Source organism: Brachionichthys hirsutus, chromosome 18 (genome assembly GCF_040956055.1).
Source record: "Brachionichthys hirsutus isolate HB-005 chromosome 18, CSIRO-AGI_Bhir_v1, whole genome shotgun sequence".
Classification (NCBI taxonomy): Eukaryota; Metazoa; Chordata; class Actinopteri; order Lophiiformes; family Brachionichthyidae; genus Brachionichthys; species Brachionichthys hirsutus.
In genome coordinates, this window is record NC_090914.1 from 5740833 (window position 1) to 5754912 (window position 14080).

The following is a 14080-nucleotide window of genomic DNA, read 5'->3' on the forward strand; positions in this document are numbered from 1 at the left end:
CATTCTCGAAATAAAAGGTTGGGCTCTGTCATCACTTTTGTTCACATGGCAGACAGAGGGAAGCTCTGCCTTTATTATGAACGCAGGCTCAACCCGTACAGTGAGGTTTTTTTTCCACAGTAAAGAGTGGAGATAATCTCACCAATTATTGCTTTATGAATTTGTGCAAATATTTTTTGTTTATAAATAGGAGTGTGAGAGTGGTTTCCTGTCTTTGACAAGTGGGCAGTGTGACTCAAGAATACACACACACACACTTCCTCCACATGCTGTTATTAAATGTGATCCGGTGTGTGACCTTTTGTCCCACTGGACTGTGCCGTCGAAGAATGAGATGACGCTAAATGAATTACAAAGCGTTTGATACAGAGGGGACGGGCTTAAGAGTGTTGACATTCTAGGTCAATCCAAACTCAAGCATAGCTGCCGCTCTGATCCGAATCAGAGCCTTTAAATGAAGCTACATGCCAGAAGTTGAAGTATAATAAGAGGATTTGCCTGAAATTCCTAAACACATTTATTATTATGATCCACCTTGTCTTAAAATAAAGCAGCTATTTGATCTCAAAAACAAACACCTAGGATGGTGTGAGAGTACCGCCGTAGTCTGTAGGGCAATACTACCTCATTTCAATATTATCATTCTAGTTTCAACAGCTAAAATACAATTAATTGCATCAGAGAAGAGCCAGATTATAACTGAAACCCATAAAAGTCCCACAAGAGCCCGTATTTCAGAGGTTGAAGGGCGACCGTATTAAATAAATTGCCCTACTGAACTGATAATAATCCCAGCCCACCGTAAATGAGTCTGATCCCTCAGTAAATTGAGCCATTGGTGAGGTGGAGTGGTGTCAGCACCTAGCCAACTCTCAGATGGCGCTCTAATCCTCACTTCCCTGTCACCACCACCTTCATCGTCTAATCAGTCTTGAACACACACACACACACACACACACATCCATCTGACACACAGACCCAAGTACTCACCCTTCCTCATGCTCAGCCATCTCTTCAGTGTGATGTCGTCACTGGTAATCCACACTTTGGTTATCCACTGGGATGCAGTGTTGCCAGAGGCATACGGGGAGGAGATTGAGTGAATTTGGATTGGGGGGGAGGGGGGGGGGGTGTGCACATTTTTTTCTTTAAAACCATCACTTCTATTTGCCCCCTGCCAAGCCAAACAGCATATGCACAAAGGCTAAATGGAGCATTAATGTGGACACATATTTCAGCGGCGATTCGGGAAGATAAAGCGGAGCTGCGAGTGCATTCACAGCGGCCGGTAGCTTCTAATCCAGGCACAGAGGAATCGTTAGAGAGTCTGCTGGATTAAGCACATCCAGCCCTTCTCTACCCCATGCATCCAGGAAATGCAAGGACTTTTTTTTTTTATTGACAGTTTTCCCAAACAGAGGAATTAGCCGCATGGTGGAGGCCATCGTTCCATATGGCACCACGTTATTAGCAAACATTAGTCGACTGTAATAGCAGTGGTATTAAATTCATTATCTTTTCAGATTCTAACGTGAGGTGTGTGTGTGTGTGTGTGTGAGAGAGAGGGGGGGGGGGGGGGGCATTTACACAAACCCAGTATGTGCCAGTGTGTGTGATTAGAGACTTCTAATGTTCCAGCTCTGGGGATTTGTGGCATAAGATAAGAAAGGGCATTAATGGCGAATTGTAACGGTCCAACAGAGCAAAACTGTCGTTCGAAATGTGCAGATGTTTCCTCTGCCGAATCCTGTTCACATCAACAATCTATATTGTCTCTTCTTGACTGCTGCTGATTTTTGTAATTCGCCCACCTCTTGAAAAACACACCGGATAGCCACGCGTGAGCGAGTGGCTTACGAGACCACTGGGTGAAATTCAATTTATTTGATTTTGTATTTTCCTACACTTACCACATATCTGTTTTAATCTTACCTTAAGCATCCTTGAAATGAGGTGTAATCCAGTTAAGCCCTTTGAATCTGCTTCACAGCCACATTACACCCATTCATCATCCCATAAACAGCCTCAATATTAAACACTTGCTCACCCAGTGTCCACAAGCCAAAATAAAATCCACATACCGCAGTTACATTAAAGGATCCAAAAATGGTCACATCAGCGTTTGCGCGAGTGTGACGAAGGCTCCTCAAAGAGAACCCGTACTATTTGATTTTCTCTAGGTTAGGAACAGAACAAAACGTTGAGTGTGTTGGGTCCAATGTGATTAACAGACTGTGAGTATAATCATTTTAATGTGCAGATTTAGGTTTTTTTTATGTGTGTGTGCGCATCATAAACCCCCTCATTCAGAGACCTTTCACTTCATATCATGTAAAATAATCACCCTCTCCCTTTATTCAGCGATCCAGTCGCCATTATTATGGGAAACAGCAAAAGCTGGACAACCATAATGAACATAACAAGTCCATTTGTCTGCATTTCTTCTCAAATGAGGCCTCGAACCAGCAAGTCCTCAGAGAGATTATTTATCCTCTGTGATCCTTCGTCATTACGAGAAGCAGGGGGGACTCAAACACGAGTAATAACAGGGCCCCGCTGCTCTGTCTTTGTAGCGTGTGGCTACCTAAATGATCCTAAATAAGATAGATGACGAGGATAAAGCAAATCATAATCGCCATTTTTGCACAATGGAACAGAATATTCTGTGGAGAGCCCGGGACAAACAAACAGAGCTGCTGGTTCCCGGTCGCCCGGAGCGCCGCACCTAGTCGAGAGCAATTAAAACTAGAGGATTCAATTTTGCCAAACACCAGGAACCTGAGATAAATCTTGTATCTCATTTACCAGCGGATGACACTCCCTCGTGCCGGCGCTGTCGTGTTTGTTATGGTGTTTTTAAAGAAACAGTTGGCGAGACTGGGAATAAAAGGTGGGCTCAGACCGCAGTGATGCCATAAAATCCAGACACCCCTCCTGCACGACTCTGCACAATTTCCATGTGAGAGAAATCCACTTACTTGAACTGATAAAGATTTAATTAACACGAGACTGAAATTACTCCACGATTAAAGTCATTTGTCCATTTGTTTGGAGGAGGCATGACTGAGAAACGGTAGGGGGCGGGGCACCAGAGGCCCAAAGACTCTTAACATTTGTATTTAGGACTTCGTTCTCCAGACCTACTTTTCCTCCCCATGTTCTAATACAATATTTATACCGGCTCCTCCATGACCTGTGTTTATTTGCCTTTTATTTGAAAACTCATTTGTTATTCATTGAGAAAGCAATAAGCCGAGGACGGTGTCAAATCAAGACCCACGTGAAACAGCAAATATGCCTGATACAATCATAATCCTGTTCAAACTGCAGTACATACGGCTCGGTTTGTGCGATGCCGCACCTGCAAAGCGAGCAGACAAAAAAAAAAAATGGGATTCTTGTTTGATGAGATCCAAACTCACGGAACCGAAGTAAAAGTTCTGACACGTTTGACCTTGGCCTACGGGTGGAGAAAGGCGAGAGCGGTTCATAGGGAAACATCTCAGAGTGGCTAACCACACGAGACAGAAATAGTGAGGAACCAACATCATCCGATGTTTGCCGCCACGCCACGGCAGTCCAATTTGCTAGATTAGGGGGGAAAAAATGGCTGCCAAGTTTACTATTAAAAACCAGGGAGACAAAATGTGTCTCGCATTTCCTTCCGAGGGCTGCATGTGATGTTGCTTAATTTACGCGAGAGGAAGAGCACTATCTCTTATTTACAGATGATGATATGCATATAATTTTGCTCAGCTCCATGCTGGGTAATTGAGGTAAGTATCACACATTTAAACTTGCCAGCTAAGGTGTCCTGCTGATAGCTTGGCACACGGCCTGCAGCCACCAGTGGCATTTCACGTCAGGTCTGAGGGGTGGAAAAGGTGCAAAGAAGAAATGCACGCCTAAAAACAAATGGCTCAAGGAAAGTGTGAAGGGGACATTCGCTTTGTGCCAGACAGCTGCTGCACACTGTGCACGCCGAGCGTAAAACTATTTCAAAAATGTTATAATGTTGGTCAGCTATTCTGTATGGCAATAAATACGAGTCCTTTATCCATAAATGAATGTGTTTTTTTGCACAATTATAATAGAAATGAAAAGATTTTATGCCATAAAAACTGAATTGTGAAATTTGACAGAAGTTAATTAGGTTTTAAAAGGTGATGATAGAAGTTTCTTCAAAGGCCAGATTGGGGTTTAGCACACAAACCTTTTCCATCCAGGAAGCTGCTTTAAGAAAAATATTGTATCATTCCTTTTTATTTGCATAACCCTGCCCTACTTAAGGCACGGGAGCCACCCGGTGATCTTAAAATTAACATGCTGTCACCTTCAGTGTTTCTAATGCCATTCAGAAAAACAGGCAAGTGTGCAGACATATGGACCCATCTCACATCTACTGCACAAATGTTAATTAGGAAGCAAGGCGTCCCACAGCCCCATTCCTTTCCAAACGCATAACTGACATGTTATGCATTTAAATCCCTTTCATGTGGCCTTATTATAGAGGACATGAAGTCAAATGGGACTGATGGAAACTGTCATCGTACAATATTTTTGCAGGCGCATAAAAATAAAAGGCAAAAAATAGCATGTGCATATTTGCCAGCTGAATTTTCTGCATGATACCAGGAATTAAATTGGAAATTAATTTAAGAACAATTTAATTAATTTGATAAAGTTGCAAAGACATCGAACGTATGAAAGAGTAATCACTAAACGGCCAACTTAAAATAACGTAACATACATCTCGTGTGGGAAGTGTAATTGCTCATGTAGGGGATTTCCAGGCATTTATAGACATTTAATTAGTTTTCAAATGAAATTGTGATGCATCAACACTGAGGCCTTTTTATTGTAAACATCAAACTTCCATTTCTTTGCTGTAAGGCTTGCTTGGTGGGCTTTGTGCCAACACCTGCATTGTTTAGGAAATAACGCCCTCTAATGGCCGCAGAGCAAAACTACAGCCAGCACTGAACACGGTAAAGGTCCTCATGCAGTCATTTTGCATGGTAAATATTAAGATGAAGCTGATAAGATTTAATACAAAATATGTGAGGAAAATTGGCTTCAAGAAAAAATGTTTCCCTTATCTCATAAAATACTGTTTGATGCAGCTATCCAAACCCATTTTGGCAACCAAGATATCAGGGAGATGCTCATACTGAAGGTGACGCAACACACATGTAACGGCGATTACATTTTTGCTGCCGTTACGCGCACGCAGCCGACACATCTGGAGTTCACAGCAACATCTGCGCACAAAGAACAGATTCTCACCCCCGACACGTCCTTATCTAGCATTTCAAGGAGATCTATAATCAAAGGCAAGTAAATCAAATCAGTTTGAAAAAATATTTTATTCTTTGCAAAGGAGTCATTGGGAGGATTCAGTGCGTTTCATGGCTTGCTTTACAGAGTTCCTGCAATCACAGAACAAGCCCTCGGGTGAAGCGAGGGCCCCACCCGTGTTTACCGAGGAGGAATGTTTGAGGCGAGCAGCCGTTGGAGAACATGGACTTAAAGCGTTGGGCTGAGCGTTCGAGCTGAAAGCGTTGACGAGGAATGCTACTGTTCAGTATTATGGCTTAGCACTCGACCCTGCCCGGCAGTCACAGAAACTTAGAAAAGGGGAAACACAAGCCATTCAGAAATGCTCTGGTATGAGCGGGATGCGACGTGACCGATGCTTTTAAGAATTATCTCTCATCGAGAAGGACAGCAAAGAATCCACACGGCAGTCCACCCCCTACTATTAAGATCGCAGCTTTTGTTGTGACGGTCCCGGAGCCCTGGGTGAATTTGATTTTACCTCTGAATTATTCTATACCGCTGATCCGTTACTCACTGAAATGCAATCGAAGGAGGACATTTCCACGCCACGATAAAAATGCTACCACATATGGACATAGTCTGGTGAGCTGCCGCGGAGAGATGCACAGAACTGACCCGGAATGGCTCATTTCAATTAATCTGCTCGATGTTGTGGACGCCGTAACTCATCCACGCACAATGGAACTCACCAAACGTTGGCATGATGTGTGATAATATCATTATTCTCACGCCGCTGGTTTCTGAACAAGCGACAGCCTCGACTGTAAGTCCAGAGCCGTCGGCGTTCCACCGCAGCAGCGGCTTGGCTTCGGCAGTGTTTGCAGAAACACTTTGGCTTGAAGAGCGGTCGTCGCATCTCCCATTTGCAGGAGAAAGCTTCTCCTTATATTTGGTATAATCCGCACGCCGTGCCCAGATTTCACAGCATACCAATCTCCCTGGATGAGACCCAGGGTGGGATAAAGCTAACAAACACAGTGCGTTTTGTGGGGCCCGGGACACAGCTTGCAAACTATCAAGGCAGGTGTGGGTGATGCAGACAGTATCAGCTACTAGAAAAGCAAGTTGTAAGAGTCAACCCCCCCCCCCCCCCCCCGAGGTAAGTTTGATCAGAGAGATTGGTGTGAAATAATGGCAGCGGGCAAGTAGGACAAAACCCAAAAAGCACCCAGAGTGCACCCCACACACACACACACACACACACACACTCACCTCTACATTCTCACACGTTACGTATGATGGAGAAAAATATATTAATATTTGCAGTGTAGTAAAATACCCCTTAGTCCAATATAAATGTGGGGAAGTATCTGTTGAGGCGTCATTATATTACGTTAGCAAAACTCTCTCTTCCTTCGCCTTCAAAATGCTTTTTTTCTATCATTTATGAAAAACAGACCCAGTTTAATGGGATTTGAGGCACTGGATTATATCTCTTTACATAAAACACCCCCCCCCCCCCCTCTCTGATGGTTTGTTCAGCAGATGGAAGCCACATTCAGAGAGCTGCGTGATCTCGATGCCATCGAGGGCGACGAGAGCATTTAAGTAGTCGGACCCCTGAGTTCCTTCTCGTTTTCCTCCCAGCCAACAGTCCAGCTGTCGGCTCTGATAAACCCGCCTCAGACCCACCAGGAACTGAACCGTAAACCTTACTTCACTCCCAACAGACCAAAATAAACCAGTTTTATGCTCCTCCACAGCCTTAAATATATCGCTGATGGAAACCCGGTAGCTGTCCTCGTTTTTGAATGGTTCCACGCTGGAGCCCGGTTTAAATGGGTTGGTTAGCGGGACAGCTGAAACAGTATTTCGTCTGTGGTCCAGTGTGCTCCACATCCGTGTCCCGCGGCGGCCATCCAAACAGCCACGAGGAGCCCTAAGCAGTCTGTGACGACTCGCACTCGTGCAGAATCCACAGCGCGCGAGCAGAACTTTGGAAGACTCCATTCTGCAGCTGTCTTAGATCAGGAAAAGAAAAATAAATCGCAACATTTTTTCACAGCATGTTGTCATTCCTGGCGATCTTCCGGTGCCAGAGCGGGAACCTCCCCCCCCCCCCCCCCCCCTCCTCCGCTCAGTCTACTGGGCCCTGGAAGATTAGTTTGGACCAGCCCTGGGTGAGGCCAAGCTGGGAGGCACAGAAGGGGCACGCGGCGTGGAAAGCGTGGGTGCCGTGGGGAAGAGGAATCTCCGCCCAGTACCTCACCGACTTCTCGGAGCACACATGTCCACATGGCACGAAGGCGTGCGTGGGTGCGCCCGTGTCCACGTAGAACGCCGCCTCACATCCCAACCACAGCGGCACGTAGGGCCCGACCACGCGGCACATGGGACACTCCCGCTGAGCGTTGGGCTCCTGCTCAGAGCGGTGGCCCCAGTTATGGTAGCCGTGCACGTGGCCGCAGGCCAAGTAGACCCACGGCTGCTTCTCCTCCAGTGAGGAGAAGGCGCGGCTGCGTTGCATGCTGGGAAAGGCCAGCGTGTTGAGACCCACGGGGCACTGGGGCCGCGCTGCGTTGATCTCCTGTCTGAGAGCCTCCAGATGCTTTTGGGTGGGGGTGTGAAAGAGGCCTTCGGCGGTGCGCCACAGCAGGGTGGCGCCGCACAGATCGACCAGGGAGCCGTCCTGCAGCGTGTTGCTCTCGTTCTCCACCTGCACGGGACGATGCGGCATGCGCACATTCAGCTTCAACCGTGTTTGTGCTTTGTGAAGTGAGAAACATCTGTTAAGTGCTGTCGTCATACTTCGGTTGCTGGTTCTATGACGCCACTGACCAGTTTGCCCGAGGTCTGTGCCGAGCGGGTCTCCCTCAGGGTGTAAACGTCCCCACAGACGGAGATCTCTCTCCAGACGCCGGGCTTCGACTCTTCCGTGAACCCGCCTTTCGGGTGCATCACCAGCACGCCATTGGTCGTTAGTCCGTCCATATGACCGTCAGGGTTCTTCCATTTAGCCGCTTTTTCCTGTTGGCAAGACGGAACATAATGATGCATGTTAATGTAGCGTGTGCCGTAGCGCCACAGCTAAAACGAATTATCTCGTTGGACTGAGAAAGGGACAAAGTGGACATTAAGACAGCGATGTAAACAGAGAGAGAGTAAATCTGCCGTGGAGCCTGAATAGCGATTACCCCGAGGAAGATGTTCTTGGATGAATCAAAGCCAGCGGCGTAGATGCGAGCAGTGAAGGGCGGGTTACGCTCACACACGACCCGACAGGCGAAGCGGGAGATGGTGCTCTGAGTGATGGGAGCGTCCGCTCCCTCCTGGCCTCCTGCTATCGTGTCGGTCACCACGAAGTCGATGGGACTCTCGGTGGAACGGCCAATCTACGAAGCAAAACAGGAACAAATTAATTTTGCTATATTTGTAATGTAAAAATCTTTTTTTTTAGTTGCTGCCCGAATCAAAAGAAGGTTATTCGGGGGGGGGGGTACCTGAAACATGTCTGTGTCTTTGTCATGGCTGTACTCCACCACCACCGTCTGGTTTCTCGACAGCGTGTAGGAGATGCTGTGTTGACCTTTACAGTTCACCGCCTGAAAGACAGAAAGAACGCCTTACAGAATGTGCCTCTGCAGCAAAATGAGGCAAATGCATACAAAAAGGAGTTTCTATGCAGTTAAACTGCAGGCCAGACCGAGACATGCCCCGACAGCGCTCAGAACAGGCCATTCAGTACATTTGTTCTCGTGTTCGTCACAGGGAGAGAGAACTTCAAACACGTGATAACCTGAAGCTGGGAAGTAAGAACTCTGACCTCTGAGGTGCAGAGCGAAGCAGGAAGCTTGTTTGTGCCGAACAAGCTATTAAAAAAAACCCTAAAACAACAGAAGCCATGAGGCCAGAGGTATTGTTCTGGAAAAGGCAACCTTAAATCAGCCCTCAGTAAAGCAGCCGACGCTCCAGAAGCTGCTGAGATCAGTGGAAACACACGAACGGCGAGTCAGCGGCGCTTGTGGAACGGCTCCAGTTGCTTATTGACAGAATCACTTATTTTGCATACATTTCTGTCTGGAACAAACAAGCGAGACGACTGTTCCTTTCCAGCGCTCGTCCGTTCAAGGACTCGCACGCGCATCCTCCACCGTGTACCTTGCTGGCCTGCGGCGTGTTGAGGACGTGCACCGTGCTCGGCTTGACGCCGTTGGCTTTGGTCCTCCTGAGTAGCGCGAATCTGCTTTTCCGTCTACCCCGATCTCCATTAGGCAGGGAGCCATTGTACCTGTCACAGACGGGGGGGTCAGAAAATCCGTTACATTTTGACTTGATTTTTATTGTGATGATCGCACGAATAAAAAAGAGGAAGTGTTAAGAATATAAATAAACAGGGGCTTTGCCATGAATTGCATCATTAGCTATGAACCCTTTTAACAAACGAAGCATTACCCTGGATAAAAGCTCATTACATAACGCAATCTGCTACTGCTTGTGGTCACAATGAGCTCATTCTGTGTCGAACCGAGTTGCTCCTTTGTTATGTTCCAGCAGGAGCAGGTTTTAAGTGCACTCTGGATTTAGAACTGACTGACTGACACTGGTTCTGTCCAGATAAAATTTATTCTATCGAAACCTGACATTAATTTTTATTCGTACTGTAATACATGCTACTGTGTGACTGTACTTGTACGCTAACATTCTATCTAATAAATATATTCATCATCATCATCATTCTCCAAACCAGAAGCCACCAAGATCCCAAAGTCAAACCTTTTTGCATTACCGGAGGAGCAACTCGGGTTGTTTTCACCTTTCGCGTTACCTCAATCTGATTCTGAACTCTCAGTTTGCTGTGGGACACCTCGCACAGGTAGCGCCTTACGAACGAAGAAGCCCCTTCTGGCAGGACGGACCCTCTCCCCATCCACCAGCTGCTCCCTACAGCTGGGACACCCCATGCTCAACTTCTCCCCCGACACACAGACCTTCTGCCGGATGCTCACATGTAACCGCAGCGTGTTGAAAGGGGCGCTCAGCGAGACAGATATTCATCTGTTAAAAAAGCCACATCACGACCACGATGAGGAAAATGGACTCCACAAACCGATGCATAATCAGACATCTTTCCTCTTTCTCGCCATACAAAACGTGGCAACTGCGACAAGGTCCTCTCTTATTGCTCCTCCTGCACCCCCGTCCAACGTCCACCTGGCCAGGAACGGAAAACGCGTGGCACCAGTCAGCACAGTGCACAAAGCTGGCATGTAGGACAAGCCACCCACAGAGAGGCAACGGAGGCTAGTGCAGACACAACTCAGCAGTGTACCGAGTGGACGGAGGAGACGAAATAATAGCGACTATCTGTAACGGTCACTTATCGTCTTTCAATTGTTCATTGTTTATCTCTGGTGATGATTTCTGAACAGTAACAGTTTTAAATACATTCTCTGGTTTGACAGAATGGGATCGACAGCAAATCCTCCAAAACATGAGGAAATAAATAAGATACATCTTCTCCTATAAGATATAAACAGGGATTCCTGATTACAAACACCCCGACCCCGAAGAGAAGCATGGCCGCTGACGATCTGTCAATAATATTAAACTGCCGGTAATTAAATTTTTGTTGTTGTTGTTGTTATAACCTTCATTATTGTGACAGCGATGGCAGCCTTAAAGGGCAACAGAGGACGAGCAAAGAAGTCAGGCGCTGCTGCAAAGTAAGAGCACGGGCCATTCAGCGCCGCAGATGGACCCGTCTGAACCGAACACATCGCTGGTGCAGAGCTCAGATTGAAATCTCCTGAAAGGGTGAATGAGATTTCAAAATAAAAAGGTAGCGCATCTCGAGAATCAGCGACCTGCAGCGCTAAGTCAGTGCGGCAATAAGAGGATGGAGGCCATGCAAGTAAAGAGAGGCCACCGAGGGAACCAACTGCTGCTCGAGCTTTGTTTCCTGCTGCCCGCTATCCCGTCTGCCATCAGGATCGTCGTTGTTGTTTTTAAACTTCTTTAAACCCGTCAAATCACAGAGAATCTCACACTCTACAACGAGCCGCGCGTGTGACAACATGAGCGTCTCCTTTCAAAAAAGCTCCAAACAAAAGCCTGAAGCAGTTCATAAGAGGTTTTAAAGACCTGTTGCAGTAACGGCTTCCGTGCCGCTCAAACTGTCGATCGCTGATGAAACACTTTCAACTGAACAAATCTTTAAACATGCACGTGCACGCGCGCACACACACACACACACACGTTGCTCTGAGGAGCAAAGAAGAAGTCACATCAGGTCTTCCTCCTCAGAAGGATGAAACAGAAGACGTTGCTCCAACACATTTGGGCTGGGTAGTATCTGAAATGTTGCAATACTTTGTTGTTTATTATAAAAGCACCCACACCCACATGATAATTGCTCTTGTTGATTTTTGTACATCGTGCAGATTGAGCTACAGATAGCTTTGAACATTGGAAGAAGCCACGGGGGGGGGGGGGGGGGGGTCCATCGCCACTTCCGAATTCCTTAAACCCCATTTAACTTTAAGGTAGGAGGGCGCAGCTCCCTGTGAAGTTAGCTGAACCCCCCCAGGGCTTTTCCAGGCCGTATATACACACACACTTACATATACATATTTGTGTGTGTATATATACACAAACTGAGTGAGTGAAGAGAGGTTAAAAACACACAAAGATATCAGATGCGTGTTTCCTTTTCGAAATCGACAGTCACGTCAGCAAGCTAGCTCCGCGAGCAGAACCCTCTTGTGAAACTTCCTGAAGAGAAATGCTCGGTTTCTCGCTGGCGGAGGAAGGAAGGGGGCCACCACGGAGTAAAACATAAACCGTACGTGTGCGCCGGCGAGGCCGAACTCACCCCAGGACCACCAGCTCCCCGTACTTCACCGGGTCTTTGGACGGAGCGCAGTGCTCCTCTGGGCTCGATGAAAACATGAGGCTCCTAGCGTCACGGTGAAATGTTAGCTTTACAGTTAGCGACACAGAAATCTACAAGAACTGCCTTTATAAATCACCAAGGACTCTCGTTTCAGGTAATATATCCAGCTGAGAAATGCGTCTATACCCGCATCGATCTAGTAAATTACCCGATCAACTAATCTGGTTATGAAACTTTCTTAGCTAAACAGGCCTGAGTGTAACTTACTGGACGGCCGAATCCACTCTGAAGCGGATACAAAAACAGCGAGGATCAGAGCTGGAATGTACCATTCCCTTGTTCCCTTCTTTGAGTAGGGGGCCCCGATATCAAGATTAGAATAAATGTACACTTTTAATGCGAGACATCGCCGTATATAAGCATTATATGTTATTACAAATTTAAAAAATAGCTAAATAAATGAATATGTATTTTTTTGATAATCAACATAATCTTGTGAAGTAATCTGCCCACTGTTTCCCCCCCTCGCGCGGACCGTGAACTGCGCCCTGTGTTATGTAAACAAAGAGGACAATCTGGGAATTCCTGAAGGAATCGTACTTTCCTCGATATGTTTGCAAAGTTTCCCGTTTCCCATATCTTGCGAAAAACGGGGGTTTTCACAGACCTTTCATCATAACATCTTTGTGTAATGCAGGTATCGTGAGATCCGCAGGCTGCTACTGAGAGGTGGAGCAGTGGAAATAGTGCGTCTGGTGCGTTTCCTGTGTGAGATAATATGCATCCAGAGAAAGGATGGTGATAATCAGATTATCTTGTTTTAATTGTCAGGCTCTGGGCACTCTCACGAACGTTGTTTGATTATGACTTGATTAAAGAGGTTTTTTTTTTTTACTAATTTGAATGATCATGCAGTGCAATGACATCATAATTTATCTGTAGGGTGACCAGATGTCCCGTACACTTAATTTACACAAAATATATCATATATCTGGAAATAATAATCATTGTTTGGCATCTGTGAAGTGTCCCTCATTATCTTGCTTTGTCCCATATTGTCCGGTTATGATCTGGCCACTAACCCCACTGCTTCTTACCATATAAGTACACACAGTGGCATGTATCGAGTGGTGAACATCATCGCGTCTAACAACCCACATGTCCATTTGTTCTCACGCTTTTTCTGCTTTTGTCTGGTTGTTCTCATCAGCATTTTATTGCCTCCATCTGGTTTTCACAAGAATCTCCATGGCTGGATCTGCCCTTACTGCCCTCCACCCCCTTATTGCTTCTGCAATTATGGCCTTCTATTTGGTACTGGTGTTCAGTTTCAAAGTGCAGTAGCACTTAACCCAAAATCAGAAGGTAGTAAGGGGTCGCTGGGGTCAATGAAGATTGTTACTCTTGAGCCGTATCACAACCAAAATAGTGTAAAAAAAAGATCAAGGTATTATTCAATATTTATGCAATACTACTAATTAATACATTGCATTTTTGGTTCCATTTCTAGCTATATATGTTTGTCAATTAAGTCTGTATTGGATCTGTAACTACAGGCCTCGGGGCTATAGCTTTAAAGCTCTGGGTAAAATGAATGTTTACTGCCCTTTTGTGTCACTGTCCCTTTCATCCACTGACTATTGTCTGTGTAAAAGGGCTGTCTGTCTTTCTGCCTGTCTGAATCATGCTCCCACATGCACACACAGTAGTTGGGGGGTGGGGGGATCAAAGGCTCTCCAGTGCATACCACACTGATGGAGAGCAGATGCAGGGAGTTGACTGCTTTTCTGAAGTTGTACTGGTGCAGTGTGCACCAAATAAAGAATTTTGCACATAATTAGTCAATTATGATTATTTGTTCTATCAAAAAGCCAAGAAAGAATTAAAAACACACTCAATGAAAGAGTT

General features: G+C 46.1%; 1 protein-coding gene across 1 annotated transcript; it reads right to left on the bottom strand.

Annotated features, from left to right (window-relative positions):
- Positions 1 to 7417: 7417 nt before the first annotated feature.
- On the bottom strand, positions 7418 to 12228 carry peli2 (pellino E3 ubiquitin protein ligase family member 2). The gene is made up of 6 exons (XM_068751823.1): positions 12152 to 12228; positions 9439 to 9568; positions 8781 to 8882; positions 8475 to 8672; positions 8119 to 8307; positions 7418 to 7996 (listed from the first exon to the last, which is right to left on the bottom strand). Exons 1-6 carry the CDS (start codon positions 12226 to 12228, stop codon positions 7418 to 7420), a joined length of 1275 nt encoding a protein of 424 aa, XP_068607924.1.
- Positions 12229 to 14080: the final 1852 nt, after the last annotated feature.